The sequence below is a fragment of the Tupaia chinensis genome, unplaced genomic scaffold (genome assembly GCF_000334495.1).
Source record: "Tupaia chinensis unplaced genomic scaffold, TupChi_1.0 Scaffold000360_1, whole genome shotgun sequence".
Taxonomy (NCBI): Eukaryota; Metazoa; Chordata; class Mammalia; order Scandentia; family Tupaiidae; genus Tupaia; species Tupaia belangeri.
Genome location: NW_006159856.1, coordinates 3,047,852 through 3,074,709, shown reverse-complemented (window position 1 = coordinate 3,074,709; position 26,858 = coordinate 3,047,852). Strand labels below are relative to the sequence as shown.

Below are 26,858 nucleotides of genomic sequence, written 5' to 3'. Positions count from 1 at the left end.
TGTAATAAGTTCCAGCTTTACTATTCAAACCTCCCAGGCAGGAGAGCCCTGTTGGAGAAAAGGCATGGATAGTGTCGGTCTAACTACCTAAATTATGTACACAAAACTAGTGGCTGACAGTGGCTAGCTCCTTAGTTCCTCTTCACGTCCTTCTCTAGGTCCCTGGGCTTCCAGGAGCCACACACAGAGATCTTTTTTGAGCAAATGGTGGTATTAATACCAACATGCCACACAATGAGCAAGCGCATGGCTGCTGCCAAACCATAAGGACTGGATGACCGAGAACATGTGGCATACCGATCCATGGTACATGCCCAGTAAATTCCACTGCTGTGGCCAGCAGGCTCCACAGCCTCTCATTTGTCTAAAGACCCAGAGAGCATTGTGATGTACAGTTACACCCCTGGTGTTTCTCTATGTGGTGTTTCAACAAATTAAGAGTGCCTTTCTGGAAGGTAAAAGTCCCCCAACTTTCTCTAGTTAGCAGAAGGGTCCTGGGAGCCCAACACTGCATCCTCAAGACAGTTGGGTACTGCTGCTGATGAGCAGCACAACTGGATGTCTCCCAATACCAGGAAGCAGAGTCTAAGTGTGACACAGACATCTGCAGAAATTGGGACCAGCAGATGTCTTAGCAGTTCTGTCACTAGGCTCCCACATGGCTGACCATGGTTCAAGTCCTAGACCTGAAGGCTTGAAACTCATACCGGGAGCATGTGTGTACGTGCCCAAAATCCCAAGAGGGGAATGGAGGAAAAGGGATTGTGGCGTGGCTATCCTCCAGGGGGGTGATTTCTCACTTTCTGTCTCTCTCCAATGAGCACACACAGCCTATAGCAAAAATCTCTCTCTCTAAAAAAAAAAAAAAAAAAAAAGACATCTACAAAAATCAATTCTTGGTATATTCAGGGCAATACTGCATTATTTCCTTTCAGCACTTCACTCTGATGCTTTTGCTGCTGTTGTCGTTGTTTGTTACAACAGAATGTTTTGGAATGTTTTATAAAGTCTACCAGGATTGCAGGAATGTGAAGGTATTGAAAGCTTACTAGATTTCCAAATGAGGTGGATTTATTCCCTGGCTGCTTCCTGTGCCCAGTAGTGTGCGAGGTATTTCATACTTGAGGGATGGAGCTTAGAGGGATAAGAACCTGCTCTTTCTGTGTTGTGAACTTTTATCCTATAGCTAATAGGAAATCACTGAGGTTCTTTGTGCAAAAAACCATCATGATCTCAGTTTTTTTTTCTGGTTTTTATAGACCATGTCCTACAGAGTAAAAAATAAATAAATAAATCATAGAATTCTGTCTGGCCATGATAAGAGTTTCTAGGACCAGACTCCCTCTTGCCGTTTAGTGTTAGAAAACTAGGCAAAATGTACAAAGCAATGGTTCTCAAAAACTGAACCACAGTCACTGGAAGACTATGATGGAAAGGAAATCATGAAGAGAGCTCTGTGATTACCCAGTTGCCTGCCAGGAGGCACTTCATAAATTGCAGCGTAAGGAAGGGACCTCAAGGTCACGACTTTTCACTGAGTTTAAGAAACAGATCAGAATTAGAGAAGGCCAGAGTGGCTGGAATCTGTGGGTGCCAGAACAGAGAGAGTAGAAAAAGGTCGCCAGAGATCTCATAGGAGCCTCTTGTGTCTGTTGCTGAATTCTAAGTTACACATGTATAGGGTGAGACTCCCATGAGTCTTAGCAAAGAACAGCCAAGGAGGAGCAGGGTGAACATTTACCAGAACTCAAACAGGGCTGGAAGAAATCTCTGAGTTCCAATAGTTCTTGTTGAATACCCAGGGCTTCAAAGTAGTCCCCATATGTGTTAGGCTTAAGTAGTGGGGCTAAACCTAGCCATAGAGCAAAAGTTACCATAAATAAGTTGACATAAATAAGCTTCAAAGGGATTAAACCAATCTACAAGTAGCTTAACAGCCTATCAAAAGGAACTTCTATATTCTTTAAAGGAAGACAACTAAACCTAGCATACAGTCAAAAATCACTAGACAAGTGAAAATGCAGAAAAATATGACCCATAGCCAGGACCCATACCATAAATGGAGCCATGGTAACACAGATGTTGGAGATTACCATTACAAAGACTTTTAAATGTTTATATGGGGGTCAGCAGGTAGCATAGTGGTTAAGGCACTGGGCTCCCATATAGTTGACCCTGGTTCACATCCCGGACTCAGCAGGTTGAAACTCATGCCGGACACATGTGCATGCATGCCCAAGGTCCCAAGAGGACAAAGGAGGAGAAGGGACTGGAGCAGGGTCATTCCCCTGGAGGGTGATTTTTTGCTTTCTGGCTCACTCTGTTTCTCCAGTGAGCACACATACCCAAAACTCTCTCTCAAAATAAATAAATAAAAATAAAATGGCTATATGCCTGGCTTTGGCAGCTTCCTCTGGTAGACACTGGTACAATGCAGCCTGAGGCCATATGGAAGGCTTGGATTTGATTCTTAGCTCACCCTAAAAGCTGGGTATAGTGGCATGCACCTATATTCCCCCAGCTACTCAGGAAGCTGAGGCAGGAAGATCACAACATAGCAAGACTGTCTTAAAAAAAAAAAAAAAAAAAAAAAAGGTTTCTATGTATTGCAAACATACTCTAGGGTTAAAGAAAAGCGTGAAAATAGTGAAAGAAATGAAGAAACTGTGAGATAAAAATATAGTCTCTGGGGGATTCACAGTATATTTGACACTGCAAAGGAATAGATCAATAAACTTAAAAACAAAGCAAAAGAAACCAAAAAACAAGACCAGCAGATGGCATAATAGTTACATTGCTGGACTCCAACATAGTGGAGCGTGGTTTGAGTCCTAGACCCAGTGGCTTGAAACTCACACCAAGCACATGTGCATGCATGCCCCAAGTCCCAAGAGGGGGATGGAGGAGAAGGGATTGCAGCATGGCCATCCTCCCTGGAGGGTGATTTCTCTCTCTCTTCTCTCTGTCTCTCCAGTGAGCACTCACACCCTATAGCAAAAATCTCTCTCTCAAGAAAAAAGAGGAAGAAAGAAAGAAAGAAAGAAAGAAAGAAAGAAAGAAAGAAAGAAAGAAAGAAAGAAGAAATCAAGAAACATAAACTATATATATAGGGATGTGAACAGGGCCAACAGATGGTGTGGTGGTTAAGGTGCTGGATTCCCACGTGGCCAACCACATCTTGAGTCCTGGACCTGGTGTTGAAACTCACAAACGGTGCATGTACACGTGTGCCCAAAATTCTGAGAGAAGAATGGTAGAGAAGGGACTGTGGTGTGGCCATCTCTCCTGGGGGTGATTTCTTACTTTCCCTCTATGTCTGTTTTTCTCTTTCTGATAAGTGTATAAATAAATAAACAAATCGATTAATCAATTAATTAATTTTATAAAAAGAGGGAGGAGAAAGACTGAAAATAATAATAATAATAATAAAAAAACTCAATGAGGTTTTATGGAACCACCTCGAGCAATCTAAGATAATCAGGAATTCCAAAACCAGGATGTGATGAAAAAATACCTAAACAAACCTCAAACAGGATATTCAAACACAAAACCACCCAAAATTTATCACATCACTGTAGACAGCCAACAATAACAAGAAAAATCTTAAACATTTTCTTCTAAGTGGTATGCCCAGTGGGGACAGCTCCTATAGTTTCTCCACCGGGAAGGAAAGGGGTGGCTTTCCTCAATTTCCTAGAAGCTACTTGAGAAGCTACTTGCTTAGGAGCCCTTGAGAAAAGCCATTGAGCCTCCTCAACCTCTGGCCATTTCTAGACCTTTTCCTTAAATTATTGTGATTTTCAATCCACTCTACATAATGCTTTCTTTCTGCAACTTTACACATATCCTTCTGAAAATGAGTCTATTCAACTTTCCAAACCATTTCAAAAATCCTTAGATTAAAAAGTTTCAAAAGTTTAAAACAATATTAATTATTTTAGTAAACTATTAAAGTATAACACATACAGAAAAGTCTGCAAATCATAAGCACATAGCTCAATGAATCTCCAGTTAATTCACTCATGTAAACAACTCCTAGACAGAGACACAGAACCAGAGCAGCCCCTCAGAGTCTCCTACAAGGTAACTGCTTTGACTGCAACGCCATGGATTATTAAACCCATACTTACACTGATTTTCATGCCTGAAGTTTCATGAAAAAGATTTTTGGTCTGTTTGTTCCCCAAAAATCAAATGAATAACTCTCTCCCAGTAGGAAGGGTGCACACCTGTTTCCAGGTAGGGCCGCTGGGAAGGTAGATCAGATCAGGAATTAATATGGAAGGGACACAAAGGGGACATAGTTCGAGAAGCAAATGTGCCCAAATGCTAGCATATTAATTCTGAGAGGTAGGTTTGTGATCATTGGTTTTTATTACTTTTAACTTCTGTTTGCTTGAAAAAAAATTTCACAACAGAAATAATTACTAATATAAACTCTCTCCAACTATCTTGTACAACTGGAAAGAAATAAATACACGGGAAAGCATTTTGCCAGAAATAAAGTCTCCACACTTGCAAAAATGAAAACCTATAGTCAGACCTTTGTGTACAAATGCTAATAGAGTATTTCATATCCTATAAATACATTATGTCATTCTGGGTATAATTTTTAAGTCCAAAAGCAAACCACAGATAACATGTTACATTAAACCAAAGTAAAGAGTTCTGGTTAAAATACCCACTCTCACACATCACAGTACAAATTAACATTTTGTTTCTGCTGTTTAATAAGCATTTTAAAAAAATGTACAATTAGGCTGCACTGTTTTTCTAATGAGGAAAAAAAATGTGAATTCACCAAATAATTCTATATAAATATCCACGACAGTACTATTAAACTTCTTACATTTCCCTTTCTCTTTCATAATTTTACAGAATGCAAATTCATTCGCCAAAAATATTAATTACTAAAATATACTTAAAAGATGAATGCAGGCCAGTAGGTGGTGTGGTAGTTGGGGTGTTAAGACTCTCATATAGCCAACCACAGTTCAAGTCCTAGACCTGGTGGCTTGAAAATCACACCAGGTGTGTGCACATGCATGCCCAAAATCCGAGAGGAGAATAGAGAAGGGATTGTGGTGTGGCCATCCCCTCAAAGGGTTGATTTCTCACTTTCCGTCTCTCTGTCTCTCTGCTCTCCCTCTCTGGTGAACATACATGCCCTATGGCAAAAACCTTTTTTTTTTTTTTAAATATTAATCTAATTTCATTTCCCCAAGTTAATCTATTAATGATAGTGTCATCCTTCACTATTAGGCAGCCATTCATAACAGCTCACCAAGCCTGCCACACTCAGTGCTCTGTTTCCTAACAAGGATCCTGCAAAACATGCTGAGAAGACTTGATTAGGTCCTGAGTAAAGATGAAAACACAAGAGAGAGAAAAAGAAAATGACAGGCCCAAAGAGGTCAGCCTGTAAGCTATGGAGTTAAGGTAGAACCCAAATCTCCACCCATAGTCAGTATCCTCATTCAGTGTAGATAACAGCCCAGCAGTAAAATTAGTCAAGGAATGCTAACAAGTGTGAAGTGGAACAGAAGGATTCTGTCATTTCTGAATGAGTAACTACAGCAATGATTTTTCTGTAAGGTGCACTTATTCTTACATTCAGACACTCAGGGATGGATGCTAAACAAGAGGTCCTCTAAATAGTAAACATCTGAAATAACAGGAGTCACTTCTAGAAAGTAGTATGAAATACTTGGCCACTTATGGTGGTACAGTGGTACTGAAATGCTCCATGATGCTGAAGCCATGTGGGAGGTCCCAGGTTTGCTTCCTGAGGCCTCCCACTACACACCAGGTATGTACATACATGATCCTAGCTTACTAGGGCTGGTAGTGGATCATGGTATGAAGACCCTGTTGGGCATGGCCTGTATCTCTGTCTCTCACTCTCATAGGAGAAATAAATAAATAAACTTCAAAAAAAATATACAAAGTACATGAAAATAGAGCCTAGAAAACAGGCCCAGACAGAGAGATATAGGCTGGGTTTTAATAGGAAATAAGGACGCCAGGTCAGAAAATGGAAACTGGATATTTGCATCATTTCTGATCTAGACCTGTGGACCATTAGGGCTACAGAGTGCATGAAACCTAGAAAAGAATATTCCAGGAGCCATTCTTAGTGATGCCTGCTCAGCCCTAGTCAGGCTGTTCACATATTTGAGAGCAGATGCCCTTACTGAACCCCAGAGAGGAAGCAGCTCATCACCCAGTGTCTGGGAGGTACAGATGAGATACGGGCTGAAAAGTCGAAGGCTGCAATCTTGGTTGTGCCTAGTATTTTTCTTTTTTCATCTCCTACTGAAAGTTCAACCTTAAAATAAAACCAATAACCCCCTACATGATATAGCCATGGAAGGGAATGGCTGCATGGACAGCCAAAGGAAGAGGGATCACGGACTTTCTTTTCCCCATACATGCTGCAGATGGTCCAGGGTAAGGGGGATGAAGCAACAGCCACAACTTAACAAAAGCAACCAAGCTCATGACACATGCTCCAGATAAGAAAAAGACAAAAGGGAAGATAAAAGCCAAGGGAAGTCTTTTTTTTTTTTTTGGAAAGGTTTTGACAGACGCCATGTCTGGCCCACCCCAGCATCCCCAGCAGTTAGACCAGGGCCACAAGGTGAGCCTCTCATGAAGGTGCTGACTCCACTTTGGATGAAGAAGCTACCCAAGGCGGTTTCTCAGGCCTTGGCTAAAAGTAGCCCCAGGAGAGGGTGACACAGGTCTGGCCTACCTCCCACCACACAATTCAAACAGATGTTCCTGCTTTCATATTGATTATAATGGCATTCTACCAAGTTTGTTTGCTTATTTTTTGAGAGTGTTTCACTACTAAAAAGAAAAAAAAACCTTTGAACGTCACCATCCTTAACCCAAGCTTACTCCAACACTCTACTCTGGCTGATGTCTGTTGATGTTACAAATGTCCTAATTTAATCATTCACCCAACAAATGGTTCTTGTGTGAGCAGTTGTGCTCAACAGTGAGAACAACTCTGATTTTCCACGTGGAGGTCAGTTTCTAGGGGTGGGGAGTAAGACAGACGAAAGCAATGACGGAGACAATTAAAATGATGGGACACTGCTAGTAGTGTTGGGAAGAAACTGAACATGCCACCACGAGAACAAGGGTGGGGCCAGGATGAAGAGCATGCCGGCAGTAGGAACAGTGCTAAGCGAGGCACCAGGAGACCTGTCAACATGTGTCTGAGGAGCTACTGGGGACCAAGGGAGAGTGGGGACTGCTGAATGGCCGTGAGCAGGCAGGAGATGTCCAGTTTAGGTGTTGGGCAAATCACATCTGCTGCAAGGAGAGATAATCTGCAAGGGGTAGGCCTGAAAGTGAAGAAAACGGGACAATGGATGAGGTAGAGACCGAGATCTGTATGGAAGAGAAAATTTAGTCAAGGAATGCTAACAAGTGTGAAGTGGAACAGAAGGATTCTGTCATTTCTGAATGAGTAACTACAGCAATGATTTTTCTGTAAGGTGCACTTATTCTTACATTCAGACACTCAGGGATGGATGCTAAACAAGAGGTCCTCTAAATAGTAAACATCTGAAATAACAGGAGTCACTTCTAGAAAGTAGTATGAAATACTTGGCCACTTATGGTGGTACAGTGGTACTGAAATGCTCCATGATGCTGAAGCCATGTGGGAGGTCCCAGGTTTGCTTCCTGAGGCCTCCCACTACACACCAGGTATGTACATACATGATCCTAGCTTACTAGGGCTGGTAGTGGATCATGGTATGAAGACCCTGTTGGGCATGGCCTGTATCTCTGTCTCTCACTCTCATAGGAGAAATAAATAAATAAACTTCAAAAAAAATATACAAAGTACATGAAAATAGAGCCTAGAAAACAGGCCCAGACAGAGAGATATAGGCTGGGTTTTAATAGGAAATAAGGACGCCAGGTCAGAAAATGGAAACTGGATATTTGCATCATTTCTGATCTAGACCTGTGGACCATTAGGGCTACAGAGTGCATGAAACCTAGAAAAGAATATTCCAGGAGCCATTCTTAGTGATGCCTGCTCAGCCCTAGTCAGGCTGTTCACATATTTGAGAGCAGATGCCCTTACTGAACCCCAGAGAGGAAGCAGCTCATCACCCAGTGTCTGGGAGGTACAGATGAGATACGGGCTGAAAAGTCGAAGGCTGCAATCTTGGTTGTGCCTAGTATTTTTCTTTTTTCATCTCCTACTGAAAGTTCAACCTTAAAATAAAACCAATAACCCCCTACATGATATAGCCATGGAAGGGAATGGCTGCATGGACAGCCAAAGGAAGAGGGATCACGGACTTTCTTTTCCCCATACATGCTGCAGATGGTCCAGGGTAAGGGGGATGAAGCAACAGCCACAACTTAACAAAAGCAACCAAGCTCATGACACATGCTCCAGATAAGAAAAAGACAAAAGGGAAGATAAAAGCCAAGGGAAGTCTTTTTTTTTTTTTTTGGAAAGGTTTTGACAGACGCCATGTCTGGCCCACCCCAGCATCCCCAGCAGTTAGACCAGGGCCACAAGGTGAGCCTCTCATGAAGGTGCTGACTCCACTTTGGATGAAGAAGCTACCCAAGGCGGTTTCTCAGGCCTTGGCTAAAAGTAGCCCCAGGAGAGGGTGACACAGGTCTGGCCTACCTCCCACCACACAATTCAAACAGATGTTCCTGCTTTCATATTGATTATAATGGCATTCTACCAAGTTTGTTTGCTTATTTTTTGAGAGTGTTTCACTACTAAAAAGAAAAAAAAACCTTTGAACGTCACCATCCTTAACCCAAGCTTACTCCAACACTCTACTCTGGCTGATGTCTGTTGATGTTACAAATGTCCTAATTTAATCATTCACCCAACAAATGGTTCTTGTGTGAGCAGTTGTGCTCAACAGTGAGAACAACTCTGATTTTCCACGTGGAGGTCAGTTTCTAGGGGTGGGGAGTAAGACAGACGAAAGCAATGACGGAGACAATTAAAATGATGGGACACTGCTAGTAGTGTTGGGAAGAAACTGAACATGCCACCACGAGAACAAGGGTGGGGCCAGGATGAAGAGCATGCCGGCAGTAGGAACAGTGCTAAGCGAGGCACCAGGAGACCTGTCAACATGTGTCTGAGGAGCTACTGGGGACCAAGGGAGAGTGGGGACTGCTGAATGGCCGTGAGCAGGCAGGAGATGTCCAGTTTAGGTGTTGGGCAAATCACATCTGCTGCAAGGAGAGATAATCTGCAAGGGGTAGGCCTGAAAGTGAAGAAAACGGGACAATGGATGAGGTAGAGACCGAGATCTGTATGGAAGAGAAAATGGATGGCCTATGCGAGAGTTACACGTCCTCCTAAATTCATGTGCTGAGACTTGGTTGTGATGAGATGAAGAAGATGAAAACTTAACCGAACTTTGGTGTTGAAAGGGCCTTTGGGAAATTAGAATTAAGATAGAGTGGTGCCCCCAGGATTGAGTCCTGGTGGGTTTTAAGGAGAGGGAATGAGACAGACAGACACATGTGCTTCTGCCCACATTGTGATATGGTCATAAGAAACTCATCAGATGTGGTGCCTGGACTTGGACCTCCAAACTGTGAATTGAATAAACCACCATTTTAAAATACCCAGACTCAGGTATTTTCCGTTACTTGGAATAGAACAGACTAGAACAGGTTTTCAAGGTGGACAGAATGGATCTGGGATGGGGCTGCAGTGTCCAATTTGAGGAAGACACAGACATGGGGAAGACTCTGGCACCAACACACTTAGAGGGGACAGCTGAGAGCAAGGCTGGCAAATCTGGAGTATTTATGAAACAGCCAAAGTGGGGGTGTCAGGTACATGTGCTTTGCTCCCCCAAAAGCCAGAGGCATGTCATCTACTGACTTTTCCCACTATCCCAATGTGTGCCTGAGGACTGAACTTTTATGGGCATGCTCCTTGTGGACAACCTTAACTTCTCGACTTTAGAAGGTGTATCCAATCCAATAATGATAGAAAACATTCTACCCTTTTAAGGATGTATAAGTTAGTAGGAGAGAAAATTCTGGAAAAGCTAGATGGTATAGAGATAGCAAAAATAAAATAAGATATGAGAATAAGCTTCTGTTACAATAAAGCTGCATTGAGGAGAAACCAAGAATCAGAGAATTCCAAGGCTCGCTCTTCCATCAACCACTGGAAGGTCTTACCCTTTACATATTTCCTAAAATATTACAATAGTTGACTTCATCCCACTTCTATTTGGACATTGTCAATATTTTGTTTGGTTATAAGTTCAAATAATTTCCCCAAAGGCAGATCATTCCATTGTTAAGCCTCTCTTAACAGTAATGCCAGAATGTGCTCTCTTGTCTTGAGCCAGAATCTGCTACCTGTCCTTCACAGTGAGGCTTAGATTTGCCCTCCAGGGACCAACCACTAATCCTTCTTTACTAGGATGATCTTTGGCTACAAGGGACAGCCATTAATGGCCCCTTTCCTTTTAAGAAAAGTGGGGGGAAGAAACCCACATTGCAAGTTGACAAAGATAGCAAAAATAGCATTATCCAATTTCCTTAAAATAAAGTCACAAAACTATATGATGAGAACATACATACGGAAGTATAACACATGACATGGAAAAAAATAGTTACATGAGTCCAAATTACCTCACTCACATGGTGAATTGAGCACAATATATTCCTGAGTGAGTGATTTATTAATCACCAACATTAGACAGGATGCCAGTCAGAACGGCCCCAGCCTGTGAACAGGCTGCTTTCCAAAGCTGACTTCTGAGTCCCTGGCTTGGAACTAAGGGGGCTTTTTCCCACAGAAGAGTGCCCAGGCCTCTGCTGGTGAGCCTGAATCTGCTACTACTACAGACTATAAACAGTCTCTATTTCTGCTGGAACCCTCTCAAAAGGCTCCTGTCCACTGCTCTGAAAGACAGGCAGGGGCAGGGTCTCTGCATTCAGCCTGCCTGAGGCTACTACATCCAGGAGCTGGAAGGTCTAGGATGGGAGCTGGGACTCTCAGTAAGATGGGGCTGAGGGTGGTGGCAGTGGGAGAGATGGGAGGTAGAGGACAGGAAAGCGAGTGAGCCAGTGAGCTAGTGAGCCTCACGCTCCTAGGACACTGGTGTCAGACAGCCCTCCAAGCCTGAGCCCAGGCACCCCTCTTGGTATCTACATGACCTTGGTCAACTTTCCCTCAGTCTGCTTCAGTTTCCCTACCTGTAACCACCACAGAAAATAACATAGACCTTCTAGAATTAACATGCAAATTAAATGAGATCATTTTTTTCTTATCACCTTTATAGTAAGAAAAGAAACTGAAGATGAAAAAATAATAAAAACACACAACATGACTAACTAAAAGACATCAACTGGCTGGCACAGTTTTTAAAATGTAGGATGTACTCATGAAATAGTATCTCTTCTCCCTCCTCCCCTCCTGGGTCACAGGACTCTCTGTAGAGGGAGAAGGGCCTACCCCTAGTTGTCTTCAGGTCTGAAGTAGACAAGAAAAGGAGGGAGTAGAAGGATGGAAAGTCCCAAAGACAAGGAGAATCATGACCACCCAAATAGGACACCACTTCCTCAGAAAGGACACGGAGCTGGCGGGCTGAGAGTCAGGGACTTCCCACACTTGGAAGTGTAGCTTTTTAAAAAAGTTACAAAATGTTCTATACAGTATACCTCCCTAAGGTTCCCACACCTATTGCTGACAGAAGAAAACTTTTAGAAGTAGAGATTATTAAATATGATTAAACTGAACATATTAAGTAAAGTTCTCAAATTTATACATTTCCTGCAGAAATGATTTCCATCAGAAAAGTGAAGTTAGAACACATTAGAACAGGTAAACATGAACAGAATACTATAAAAAACATTTACTTTCATCCTGTATTTGTTACAGGTCCTATTTCTTTTCATTATAAGGCAGTTTTTCCCACTCCCAGCTTAAGACTGATTAAATGACACGGTTATCATTGTACAAAAAAATAGGAAATATAATTCCTTTTACTCAAAAATACATCCCAAACACACAAGCTTCAGGATCCCTGTGGTCTTAGTGTAAGGTATCAGCATGTTTGTAATTCAAGATGTATCCTTCTCACACTTCCCGCTGAGGGGTGGGGGCAGAGGCTGTTCCCCTGCGCCTTCTACACCAAGGGCTTTCCACTGCACCCTTCTTTTCCAAGGCCAAGGACTGAGCTTAGCTGTGAGGCAACGAAGTTTCAAGAAAATTGCACTTTATTTCTCTTTAACTCATAATGAAAGAGGACAGCCCTCAGCCCCTGTCCCAGCCCCTGTCCCAGCTCTGGCAGCTTTTGTGTTACCACCTGTACTCAGGCATACTCAGCACACGAGTGAAAATAAAGTGCCTTTCAAGACATTATATAATCCAAATCTCAAACACAGAAGAATAGATTTAAAACAGGCAAGAAACAATAACACTTGGAAACATAAGGACTTTTATGAAAATTATAACAAATGAGGCCTATTTGGAAGAAACTCCAAATACATCTCTAAAAAAATTTAACTCTAGATATAAAACAAATCATTGAACTAAAATGATAAAGATTACATCAGAGAAATAAATTTTAAGTGATATAAGGCACTTCCAGTGAGTCCCTTTAGAATGTGTATTGAAAGAAATGCTGTGAATGAAATTATTTAAAGGCCAAAAGAAAGCTCTTGATTCCTTTTCACCCCACACTCAATTCATCTACTACACTTTTCCTAAGAAAGGGAGGCTGAGCAACTAAGAATCTCACCTGAATTTCCAGAATTGCTCAAATTCATCAAGTATTAAATCTTAACTTGCTAGTTTAAAAGCTGGCTATACAACACAGGAATAGCAAAAGCGTGTTTTAACTTGTCAAACACAGGTATGCGATAGGATGTACTGCAGTCCAAGCACACTGCCCTGGCCTGGACGACCACGGATGTTTTGTTCAGGTTCGTAACATTTCTTAGTAATAAATGGCTTCCCGAACACACCCCATGGCCACTGAGAGCAAGAGAAAGCTCCCCACCCCCCGCCAAATTACCCAAACTAAAACCCTCCCACAAGGCTATAGTAAAAGGAAAAAAAAACAATCTTTTAAGCTTGTCAGATAGCAAATAAACTTCACAATTTGAAAACCTCATTAAAAATAATAAAAGTACATAAGAAATTGTAACTTACCACCATCAGACACAGTTGCAGACTGAAAGAAAAGAGAGAGAGACATGAGTTAATTAGGCCTCATGACAAAACTCAGGAAACAGAACGACTACCTAAGGAACTAAACTGGAAGATTCTTCAGAAGTTTCTTCAAGGCACTATCCAGGTGCAGGTGTCAGAGGAAAGTCAGACAACCCAGTGAGTCAGGAGTTAGGCCTCCCACCTCCTGAGTGAACTCCGCCCAAAATGAGTGACACCCAGACAAGAAGGAAGTCATCATCATTTTCATCTGAAAGGAGCAAATCCCAGCATGTTTGACATCATAGTCTTAGTAAGAGCTTCAATGAAAACACCTTTCACAAACTCCAGCAGGAACAGCCTAGAGCTTCAAGCTCTGTGACACAGCATTAAGGAGGCAGATGAACACACACACACTCCACCAAGTGCCAGCCTGCTCTAAAACCTGTTGTGCACAGGAGGGACTCACCTAGCACCAGACACTGTCCAACACACCACATGATACCAATCTCAGCATCTGCTAGCACCACCTCCATCTACAGGGACAAAACCTGGGTTCAAAGAGGTAAAATAAATCCCCAATGTATGGCAGAGGAGTTGAACCCTGAACTGTGCCTGGAACCCATGCCCAGCCACTCGTCCAGGTGGTGAAGCATTAAAAGGCTGGAGTAGAGGAGGGTGCTGGCTTACAAGGCACCAGGAACGAGAGCAAACAAGCCATGCAGGAGACTCTGGGCCAGTACCAGGAGGAGGCCAGGAATAACAGACATTGAAAATGACAAAAACCTGCAAGTAATTCTTTGATGGGAAAGGCATGTGGGGAATATATGAGAAAGACTATTTGGGGATGCATGTGCAAATAACTGGTCTGGAACACCAGCTCAAACCTGTTGGTCAGTGATGCAGTGACCAACCCCAAGACAGAGACCTGAAGAGAGAGGAAACTGGAAGAATCTAAGGTGAGAAAATGTGGGCAACCTAGGGGCACAAAATAAGAGAAAACTAGCAGAGCCCACGTGGGAAGGGAGAAGCATTGGGGTAAGATGACCTGCATTCTCGCTGGCATGTCCTGGTCCCAGCACAGACCCAGCCCTACCTCAGGCAGCTGGGCAGAACACAAGAGGCTGACCAAGCAAAGGCCCTAACTGCAGTCACGTCAGACAGATGTTTGACTTGGACACAGAGTCAGGCTCTGCTGTCCTCTGCATCCACAGTACGCATGACCACATGTCAGGAGTGAGAACAAATCTACTGCTTCAGGTTGGCACAGCAGGAAGTCTCCTGGGGCTCATGTGCCAGTCTCGAGTTGGGGAAGACGTGCACCCATGTCTCTCCTTCCAAAATGCAGAGGCTTAACAGAAGGAAGCCAATGCAAAGAGCACTTTAACCAGATAATCTGGTTTACAAGCAGAGCAGTGCCTCTTCAGCAGGCTGATGCCAACATTCATGCCTCTTCCTAAGTCCCAGGTTATCCCATGAAGTGAGGTCATTAAGGATTTAAGTCCTGTGAGATCAAAATTCAAACAAGAGAGGCCCACATAATACCAATCTCTGGCATCTGCTAGCACCACCTCTATCCCACAGGTTACCTCCCCACTGAGGTAATCATAGAAAAGGAATCATAGTGGGACCAGCAGATGGCATAACGGTTACATCACTGGACTCCCATGGAGTTGACCATTGTTCGAGTCCTGGACCAGGTGGCTTAAATTCAGGCCGGGGGCATGTGCATGCATGCCCAAAATCCTGAGAGGAGAATGAAGGAGAAGGAATTGCAGCATGGCCATCCCTCCTGGTGGGTGATTTCTCTCTTTCTGTCTCCCTGTCTCTCTCTGTCTCTCCAGCAAACGCATGCACCCTATAGCAAAAATTTCTCTTAAAAAAAAAAAAAAGGAAGAAAGAAAGAAAGAAAAGAAGTCAGGGCTTCAAACCAAACACCCCTTTCCTCATGGCCACAGAGACACCATTACAATTCACCATGTAGAAGTGAAAAAATATATATGTAGTAGTATTTGTGTGTTTGCGTAGATAAGATCTCACTGTGCCACCATCCTCTTGCTTTCCACGTCACTGGGACTACAGGGAGATGTTAGTACTCCTAGCTTTTTAGTGTTAGCCAGGAAACCCAGGGCCCTCATGTGGCCTCAGCCTGCCCATTGCAGCATCTACTAGCACTTGCTACCACAACTGAGCCAACGGTGACATTTTTTTCTTCCTGTTTGACCACATCATCCTCCAGTGCCAAGGCCTCCAAACTCTGCCTTCCAGGCTGCCATGGAAGCCAACTCTCTCCATTCCAAGTATACCTGTTACCATGGAGCCCTGCCTCCTGCTCTCACCTGGTATGACATATCTACAGGACCAAGAAAGCCAACCTAAATGATCCATTCTTCTCTCTCAAAGAATCTGTCCTTCCTCTGACAGCAAAAGGAAGCTTTGACTGTGACCTCCTGACAGTCCCCTGACATTTTAAATTATCATAGGACCCAGGTTCAGAACATAAAATCCAGTTTCAGAGCATCCAGGCACCTTTTTCAATAGCAAAAACATATCCAGTAGTGTGTCTACTTTAATTTCCATCTTGTCTGGCAGAAAGATAAAAGAGCAGACTCCTAACCAAGCCAGTACTTGGCCATTAGTCTCACTTGCCAGGGACTCATATTGCGGGTAAGTCTCCTTCACAGACACTAATGAATACGCTTTGCAAAGCTGTCCCTCTTTCTGTACCCACAATAAACCATCTATGGTCAAATTATAAGTCTAAATAATATTGAAGGCCAATTATTCCCTTGAGATGATAAAACTTTGCAAGGCTATATGCAAAATCAGAAACACTGCTAGTAACAGTATCTGAAAACTACATCATAAAATATAAACTTCTTTTTTAAAAAATAATTATTTATTTAATTCCATTCGTTATTACTATTTTTTAATTTGACCAGACAGATAGAGTGAGAAAGCAAGCCGCCAGATCTAGGACTTGAACTGCAGTCGGCCATGTGGGAATCCAGTGCCCTTAACCACCATGTCACCTGCTGGCCCCATAAAAACTTCTCAGATGCAAAGGAGGTGGCTTTCATCCTGTCATACTCATGACTAAAATTAAATTCTCAGAATTTGGGAGACTGAACAAAGCACTAGAAAATCCCCACACACAGCATTTATCTCTCCCCATCCCCTAAATTAGCTAAAACTCAAGAATCGGGCAGGAGAGAGGAGCATTCCAATAGCCAAAGAGACACTGAAGAAGGTGCCGCCAAGCATGTGATGGTCACTGAGGACAAGAAGAAAGGAACAGGGACGATACAGACTTGTCTGCTGAGGGCACTGCCGAGGGGTAATCCAGCAGGAGCCACTGGGCTAGCACCTCTGGGAGCCACTGGAGGCAGAATCACCAGACCCTGGTAAAGTTCCATAAACATGCTTTTTGTAAAGGTAAACTTATTCCATTCGTTATTACTATTTTTTAATTTGACCAGACAGATAGAGTGAGAAAGCAAGCCGCCAGATCTAGGACTTGAACTGCAGTCGGCCATGTGGGAATCCAGTGCCCTTAACCACCATGTCACCTGCTGGCCCCATAAAAACTTCTCAGATGCAAAGGAGGTGGCTTTCATCCTGTCATACTCATGACTAAAATTAAATTCTCAGAATTTGGGAGACTGAACAAAGCACTAGAAAATCCCCACACACAGCATTTATCTCTCCCCATCCCCTAAATTAGCTAAAACTCAAGAATCGGGCAGGAGAGAGGAGCATTCCAATAGCCAAAGAGACACTGAAGAAGGTGCCGCCAAGCATGTGATGGTCACTGAGGACAAGAAGAAAGGAACAGGGACGATACAGACTTGTCTGCTGAGGGCACTGCCGAGGGGTAATCCAGCAGGAGCCACTGGGCTAGCACCTCTGGGAGCCACTGGAGGCAGAATCACCAGACCCTGGTAAAGTTCCATAAACATGCTTTTTGTAAAGGTAAACTTAATTTTTTTCAAACAGTTTTAGATCTAAGAAAAAATTTATTAAAAGACAGTACAGAGAAAATATGCTTTTTTAATATACTGCTGCTTCAGAAAAGTAAGAGGAATCCGTAAGAGAGATGAGATGGAAAGAAATGTGTGAGCAGTTAGCAAATGCCAATGTCGCTAAGGCCAGGTAACCTAGGGGTGAGCCTGCCACAGCATGTAGTTCCCTCAGTGACCTTCCAATTCAGTCATGGCCATCCAAGTCACAAAGTTGTCCTAGGACAGAGATGTCCCAACTCCAGGAAGCAACAAACAAATCCTTCTGGGAAGAAAGTGGCCCAACTGAGGCCCTCAGGAGATCCAGAAAGCAAACCCACTCAAATATGAGCTCTCAAGGAAATACCCACATGAATAAGAGTAGCAATGATAAATACAATCTCAGATATTATAAACATCTAACAAAGAGTGCCAAATAACTCTCTGTGAAATTATAGAGAAATTATAGAGAAAGAAATTATAGAGAAGTATAATTTGTAATAAAAATTAGGAAGCAGACTAGTAGGTGGCATGGAGAGTAGGCCACTGGATCCCACATGGCTGTCTGAAAATCACGCTGGGCACATGTGCATGCATGCCCAAAATCCCAAGGGGAGACTGAAGAAGAAGGGACTGCAGTATGGCCATCCCCTTAAGAGGTGATTTCTCAGTCTCCTCCACCCTCCTCACCCCCATCTCCCTCTAGGAAACGCATATGCCCTGTAACAAAAACTAGAAAATAAACGTAAGTAAGGAAGATCAGAAAACAACCATGTAGAATATCTGACACTGTAAAATTTAATTGCTGAAGACTCAATGGCAAAGTTAAACAGAGATTAGAAAGTTGAAAGAGAATTTGAGAGTTGGAAGACAGAACTGAAAAAAATCATACTGACTGCAACACAGTGAGACAAGTCACAGAAAGTAAATGGATAGAAGGACCAGCAGAGAATAGAAGCAGGAAGCAACACCAGTCTAATCAGGGACCAGGAGGAGGCCACAAAGGGGATGAAGGATGTTGAGAAAAAGAAGCCTAGGAGAACTTATTCTACAATGACAGCAGGTACTAAGGTATCTATAGATAGCCCACCCAGAAAGAGCTTAGCAGCCCTAGACCGTCCCTTAGGAAATTTCTTAAGGACTCCAATCAGAAAGAGGCCACTGACCCTAAACATTGAGCTAAGAAGTGTCCCAGCAGTTCCATCTGTGTCTCAACTATTTAGCTGTCTCCAGGAGAGAGTCAAAATCTCTGATGTATTTCCCTCCCTCCTCCAAGCTTGGGTAGCCATTCCTAAAGTATACTTTCAAAACCCAAAACTCTTGGGGCCAGCAGGTGGCATGGTGTTTAGGGCACTGGATACTCCCGCATGCTGACCACAGTTCAAGTCCTTGGACCTGATGGCTTGCTTACTTTCCCTTTCTCTCTCTGTGGCTCTCTCTGGTCAAATTGAAATAAAAAAGTAAAATTAAGATAAATAATTTTTTTAAAAAAGGAAATTCTTTGAAAAAAGAAAAGGGTTAAATTATTTTTTAAAAAATACTGGGAACCAGCAGTTAGCGTAATGGCTATGTCGCTGGACTCCCACGTAGTCGATCGCGGTTCGTGTCCCGGACCCGGTGGCTTAAAACTCACGCCAGGCGCATGTGCGTGTGTGCCCAAGATCCCGAGAGGAGAATGGAGGAGAAGGGATTGCGGCGTGACCATCCCCCCTGGGGGGTGATTTCTCGCTTTCTGTCTCTATGTCTCTCTCTGTCTGTCTGGCGAGCACACGCGCCCTACAGTGAAAATCTCTCCAAAAAAAAAAAAAAAAAAAAAAACCTAAAACTGGGGGATCAGCAGGTGGTATGGTGGTTAAAGTGCTGTGCACTCCTACATGGCTGACCATGGTTCAAGTACTGGACCTGGTGGCTTGCTTTCTCATTTTCTCTCTCTCTCTCTCTGTGCCTTTCTCTGGTTAAATTAAAATATATGAATGAATGAGTAAAATTAAATTAAAAAACAAAACAAAACTAAAACTCTAAGGAAAGTTCTAGGCAACCCAGGAGTCACAGGCTGTTGGACTAACAATTCATCTGGGGAAACAAAAAGGCCAATAAGACTTGAAGTCATTAATAACTCCCAGCCCACCCTACCCCATGTCTTCTAAATGCTCCTAAGCTCTGCATGCAAGTACCTAATAAGAGAGAAATTCATGTTGGAATTGCTACTAACACATACAAATGTGAAATATGATAACTGGAAAATTAGTTAAATACCCCTTTAATGGTTTTCCATTTTTCTGCTCACCATTACTTATCTTGGCAACTGTTTATATCCCAATCAAACATTAACCTAAAACTAAAGACTAATTGGGACGTATTTTAATATTACCTCTACACAAAACCACTGCCCTCTAATTTACATACTTTTGGAAAAATGGGTGATGGCTTTTCTTGACAACATTACTTAATGTGCAAATAAATAATTTATAATTACCATTAACATAATTGCTTTTGTTTATGTCTAACACTTATTCTATTTATAAGACACACCTGGGAGTGACAGCCCTGCATTACATAACCAATATTCAGTTATCTGCACATGAAGGGCAGAGTAATTCTCTAGGCAGCTCCTGACTCCTTTCTCCTGATAAGGATACAAAGGCAGGCTAAGGAACATCTCTTCGAAGGGGCTTCACTGTAATGGGAAGTAAGTTTAGTGCAGGTGAAGTGTTAAGTGCCCCTGCAGGTAACAGGGCAGGGGAAGAGGCCTGAGCTAGAGTCAGGAGGGAAGGAAGGCATTATGAATAGAGCTGAGGCGGTATTTTTTCTCTGGGGTAGGACTGGTGATGAGAAGGTATAGGGAGGCAACCAGTTGATAATAGGGAGGGAAAATGGAAAAGGCAGGTAACCCCAAATGATTTCTATTTCCTTAGGATTAATAGCTATATTGACAAAAATACGCTTTTCCTAGGCCTAGTTTGCATTTTGGAGCATGTCATGGCTGACAGAGGGGAAAGCCGTCCAAAATGGGAAAGATTCAGAAACTAACACAGAAAGAACACGAAAGAACACTGTAGTCAAATGTTAAATAGGACTACCTGCAATTCAATTGACTTATTAAAAATGTGATTCCCATAATTTTTAAAAATTTTTATTTATTCATTGATTTACTTTAGTTTGACCAGAGAAAGACACAGACAGAGAAGGAAAGTGAGAAAGCTAGCCACCAGGTCCAGGTCTTGAACCAGAGTTCACCATGTGGGAATGTCCAGTGCCTCAACCACCATGCCACCTGCTGGCCCTGATTCCCATAATATTTATCTCCTGAGATGACTGAAGAAATTGAGAGATCATTCACACATGGGCTTAGCTTCGTGCCTAATTACTATGGCATATCATTATTTTATTAATTATTAATATCACTTCTGGGTTATTACTGAATATATCTTCATTCAGGAAAGAGACAATGATGAAGAATCAGAATAACTGAAGACTCACCTCATGCATCTGGGAAGGGCAGGGAAGTGAAAAACTTTAAAAGTTCCATTTTCAAATTTAAAAAGGTATATTATATCTCTGATGAGAATATTTTTTTTTCTTTTTTAGAGGTTTTCGCTATAGGGCACGTGCGCTCACCAGACAGACAGAGAGAGACATAGAGACAGAAAACGAGAAATCACCCCCCAGAGGGGATGGTCACGCCGCAATCCCTTCTCCTCCATTCTCCTCTTGGGATCTTGGGCACGCACGCACACGTGCCCGGCGTGAGTTTTAAGCCACCGGGACGCGAACCATGGTCAACTACATGGGAATCCAGCGACATAGCCATTATGCTAACTGCTGGTTCCCCTGATGAGAATTTTTTTTGAAAGAATGATTTTATTTAACTTTATTTATTTATTTATTTATTTATTTTCATTTGACCAGAGAGGGACAGAATGAGAGCAAGAACGAGAGCAGGAGAGAGAGAGAGGAAAAGCAAGGAAGCAAACCACCTGGTCTGGTATTCAAACCACGGTCAGCAATGTAGGAGTCCAGTGCCCTTAATCACCACACCACCTGCTGGCCCCTCTGATGAGAAATTTTAAGTGAGGTCATCAATGTAAGCTGAAAAAAATAATGCAGGATGATTTCTATGGTATGATCACAAACAATGTTTCTATAAAAAATTTTGGAAAATATGTGAAAAATAAAATATTCTCAAATATAGTAGTTAAATGTTCTTGGATGGTGTATTTATTATTTATTTTAGACAAATAAAAATTATATATATTTAAGGCATATAATGTGATATTTTGATATGTATTGAGTTGTCAGAAAAGTCATGGCTCATTTTTGCACAGAAAAACATAGAAAAATATGTCATGAGTTTTCCAACACCCCAATATACATACCTTGTGATAGGACTATTACAATCAAGCACATTAACATATCCATCACCTCACATAGTTACTCACTTTTTTTGTGAGTAGAAGCCACTCAATCAGCAAATTTCAAGTACACAATGTAGTATTATTAACTATAATCACAAAGTTGTATCTTAGATCTCTAGAATTTATTCATCTAACAACTGAAAAGTTGTATTCTCTGACTAATGTCTCCCCATTTCCTCCCATCATACCCCCTCCCCAGCCCCTGGTAATCACCTTCTTCTACTCTTTGCTTCTAAGAGTTCAACTTTTTAGAATTCTATATATAAGTGAGATCATGCACCATTTGTCTTTATATCCTTTAGGTTCAACATGTTGTCACAAATGGCAAGATTTCCTTCTTTGTTTTTGTTTTTGCTAATGAGTTGTATGAGTTCTTCATATGTTTTGGATATTAACCACATTGGATATATGGTTTGTAATTTTTTCCCCTAATCCATGGGTTGCCTATTCACTTTGCAGTGCAGAAGATTTTTAGTGTGATATAGACCCACTTGTTTATTTACACTTTTGTTGCCTGTGTTTTGGGGGTCACATCCAAAATACCATTGTCAAGACTGATCAATGTCACAGAGCTTTCTCTCTATGCTTTTTGTTTTAGGAGTTTTATGGTTTCAGATCTTATATTTAAGTCTTTAATCCATTTTAAGCTGACTTTTCTGTAGCATGGTATGAGATAAAGATCTAACTTCTCAACATGACTTTTGAAGTTACACATTCCCAAATTTCACCATTCCTGGACCACTATAAACATTTTTCCAAATTAAAATGATAACATTCTAATGTTTATTCTGATATCCAGTACAATTTATACTAATAAACTTTTTCCATTAGCCTATTCTTCTTGGATTCTTCCAAATTTCTGTATCTACATATTAGACTTACAAAAAAAAAACTACAGCCGTAAATACAAAGCCTCTAGTGAAAAAAGATCCCATAAGTTGGTACTTTTCTAGGCTTACAATTTAAACATATACCATAAATAAAGAGCTCTAAAAATCTCTGTAGCATGCCTCCAAGACCGGAATTTACATTAAAGGAAATATATTTCTGTTTTGAAAGAACTTACAAAGTATTTTAGATACATCACTTTAATTCAAATAATTTCCATTCCTTGGAGTCAATTGCTTAAACTTGACAGTCCAATGGAAACTGGTTTAGATTTATCCACAGCAGGAAATCTCTCTGGACTACACATGTTTCAGGGATATTTTATTTTGAATTAACATTTTGACAATTTTAAATGATTTATATAAAGAGTGTTATATGATAAAAGTTTATAAAGGTTTATTCTTTTGTAACATTAGACAAAAGGGATCATTACAACATATAATTTTCAAATTCCTTTGGTATATAGTAATGCACGGTAATATAAATTTTCCATTTTGAACTACTCACAAAATTTTCTCCCTTAGATGTAGAAAATATTAAGGAACTCCATAATATTTCTAAATAAGAGACCAAAGGTCTACCTAAATGTATTAAATGTTTTTAATACAAAAAAGAAATATAAATAATATAAATTTAAAAAAAGCTTACGAATTTAACTATCCATTTTTTAAAGTTTACTTACTTTTTTTTCATGAGAGAAAGTACAGGGTGCACATGCATGAAAGAGTCTAATCACACTGCGATCTCCTTTCCCCAGCCTTGCAGCTTGCCAGGACGTCAATGCAGTACCTATGTACCCGACATGTTTTCAGGTCCACTGGGGATCCAAACTTATGGTCGGCCAAGTAGCTTCCAACGCTGCAGTTCGGTATGCTACCACCCATACCACCAAAGCTGGGTCAACAGTCCACTTTGCATCTAATGTACATTTGTTTTCCACTTTGAAATTTAATCGTCTCCATTTTAAGGCAATTCCTCACTGAACCAGATAGAGATGAGAGTAGGGGCCATGTGGGGCACTGGAGACCTCTGAAGGCAGGAACAGTGAGTATCTCAGAAAGGGGGGCACCATTGAACAGGGTGCAGACTGAATGCTGCCTGAGTCTGCAGCTGTTCTTGAGATGACATTTTGACTTAATTGCCACCCTCTCCTCCCTGTCTCAGTCAGGTCAAAGCCTATTCAGTGTTGCTGCACACTGGCCTGCTCTCTGCTAGCACAAGGGTCTACAGACCCAGCCACAACCCACTAAGAAGCCATCCAATCAACTTGGTTAGTGACCAGCATGTATTTTAAAATGAAATTACGATGGAATAAACTAACATGAAAGGTAAACAGGAAGTACATTCCAGGGCCTGAGTTGTTTTTAGACTCTGTCTCTGAACTGCCTGCCAGGATGTGTTCACGTGTGTGCATCAAGTCTTCACAAAACACATCTCTTCCACCATGGGGGTTAGTTCAGGGACTCTGATTGCCGCTGTATAGAAGGACCCTATCTCTTGCTGCTCTGTCTAAATCTCCACCCTCCCAGCTTGCAGCAACCCTCACTGTACCCAACTCTCACCTGTAACCTCACTTGTTGAGCTTGTCTACCGAGGCTCAGCTTAACTTCTTAACTTTCTCTCAGAAGCCTTCCTTGTTACTCTAAGGCCAGGCCTGACCACCCAGAGCTGGTCCCATCACAGCCATGATCACTGTCCTCATTTACACAGTACCAGGATTCCTTGGCTATAGGATACAAAGAGCCATTCCACAGACCTCTCAGGAGCCTGAGCACAAGGGGCTGCAACCCATAACTGACCCCAACATAAAAATCCAGACTGGGGACCAGCAGATGGCGTAACGGCTACGTTGCTGGACTCCCATGTAGTCAACAGCAGTTCAAGTCCTGGACCTGGTGGCTTAAACTCATGCCAGGCGCGTGTGCGTGCGTGCCCAAGATCCCGAGAGGAGAAAGGAGTAGAAGTGATTGTGGCATGGCCATCCCTCCTGGGAGGTGTTTTCTTGCCTCCTGTCTCTCTGTCTTTCTGGCGAGTGTACATGCCCTATAACAAAAACCTCTCCAAAAAAAAAAAAAAATCCAGAACTGACAAGCAGCAGTCATCACCAGCTTTCTGTTCATACACATGCACACACTTCCCATTAACACACACGAATACACATATGTATTTCTTGTTTTTCAACAAGCTAGCAGGTTCGGTCAAAGAGACAAGTGGAGAAAAGCTCTATATGGAGAAAAAGTAATGGAACATATTTCTAGGTTCAAACTATGAAGTTTATACTAACGAATTTTTGTGATACAAAAGATAGCAAAGACAACAGATGAAGACACTAAGGTGTGTGCAGTGCCACCCAGGACAGCTGGGAAGAGGTGTGGAATGTGAGATAAGAAGGGTGGAGCTGGGCACAGAGCTGAGCAAGCCAGAATGGGAAAAATGCCTAGTACTTAGAAGTGAATCTCTCTCTCTCTCTCTCTCTCTCTCTGTGTGTGTGTGTGTGTGTGTGTGTGTGTGTGTGTGTGTGTTTAGAGAGATAGAGAAAAGAAAGCGAGATGACCACATCACAATCCCTTCTCCTCCAATCTCTTCTTGGGATCTTGGACACACACACACACACACACACACACACACATACACAGAGAGAGAGAAAGAGAGAAAGTTAGAAAGCATTCCCTGGGGGATATGGCCACACCATATCCCTTCTTCTGCATTCTTGGATTTGGGGTATGCACACACATGCACCCTGCATATTTTCCAAGCTGCTGGGTGTAGTATGCCAACAGAGCAGTCGGCTATGTTGAACCCAGTCACCAACCGGCTGATTCCATGTGTCTCTTTTTAAAATGTGCATGTGCATGCATGAATGAGTGTTCCAAAGAGCTCTTCAACCTTCAATAAAATCAGAAGAAACTGGGGGCTGGAGAGTGACACGACAGTAAAACGTGACACTCTGTGAGGCTGACCTGCATGGAAGGATTCCAAGCTCACATCCAGAGACCTCCCTGATACACCGGACACACACGTGGCCATGCATAATCAAAGGCTGTCTGAGGCTGAGGGTAGATCACAGTGTCAAGACCTTGTTGGAGGTGTTGTCTCTCTGTGTTTCTCCTTTTCTGTCTTGTTTGTTCAGAAATAAAATTTTAAACAATTTAGAAATAATTCTCAGATAGTTATACCACCACTAGACAGAGATATTATATCTGATATTGAAAATGCAATAAATGTGTTGAAAGGCTATGGTCATTTCTGTGGAATAGTAAGAAAAGCTATGAAAGCAATGTATTTTGTTTTGTTTTTAAAAAAAAGGAAGAAAGAAAGAGGGAGAAGGGATGGAGGGAGAGAGAGAGAAAAGAAATGAAAAGAAAAGAAGGGAAGAGAAAAGAAAGGCCAGTCTCTGTAGCACAGTTAGTAGCACTCCGGACTGTGGAGCTGGAGGCCACATGCCAGCCGTGGTCTAGCTGGCCTAGAACATGCAAGGCAAGTGCTCACTGCCCAGGATTCTAGTGAGCTGGAGGACTGAAGGAAGGGGACTACAGCATGCCTTAGCCCTATGGAGAGTGCTCCTTTCTTTCTCCCTCTCTTTCTCATGTACACACACATTCTATTATCAACAACAAAAATCAGAAGAAATTGAATCAGTTCAAAACCCACTAAGATAGCATCTTTCAAGGAATTTGGCAGCTATTATTCCTCTCATGTCATTGGTGAAGCCTAAAATAGTTCACTGTATACACTTTTTAGAGAGATTTTTCCTATAGGGTATGTGTGCTCACTGGAGAAACAGAGAGACAGAAAGTGAGAAATCACCAACCAGGAAGGATGGCCATGCTAAAATCCCTTCTCCTCCATTCTCCTCTCAGGATCTTGGGCATACGCACACACACACACACACACCTTGTGTGAGTTTCAAGCTGCTGGGTCTGGGATTCGAACCGTGGTCGACAACTTGGGAGTCCAGTAACATAACCATTACACCATCTGCTTGTTTCCACTGTATACACTTTTAAAAGTCCACTCAAGACCCTGGCATTATTGGCATACAGGTCCGACTCTCGTAAATGCTAAATGTTCAGTGTAAACATCTGACGTTGAAATGTTCATTCACTGTACACAATAATCCTCTTTTGAAATAAAGGCTGCACAAGCCTTTTTCATAATTAGCCTGCCTAATTTAAGAAAGCTCAGAGTCCTCCAATATATAGACAGGGTGGGAAGTCACAGAGGAATCTAGGTACTGTTTTTGACTTAGAATGCTGACATAAAAACACTAAACTCTCTGAAAGTAAAATATAAAAATCAGTCTTCCTAAAAGGTTTTATTTAGGAAATGGCACTAAGTATAGTTCTCAACTGGAAACTGTCGCCAGCACAC

At 42.0% G+C, this 26,858-nt stretch overlaps 1 protein-coding gene across 1 annotated transcript in view; it reads right to left on the bottom strand.

Annotated features, from left to right (window-relative positions):
- RGS12 (regulator of G protein signaling 12) overlaps nt 1–26,858 on the bottom strand; it is a gene marked incomplete in the record, with an annotated part of 188,317 nt that overhangs the window by 55,284 nt on the left and 106,175 nt on the right. The window contains 1 exon segment of the mRNA XM_027773595.1: nt 13,190–13,211. Coding sequence (XP_027629396.1) covers nt 13,190–13,211 — 22 coding nt within the window.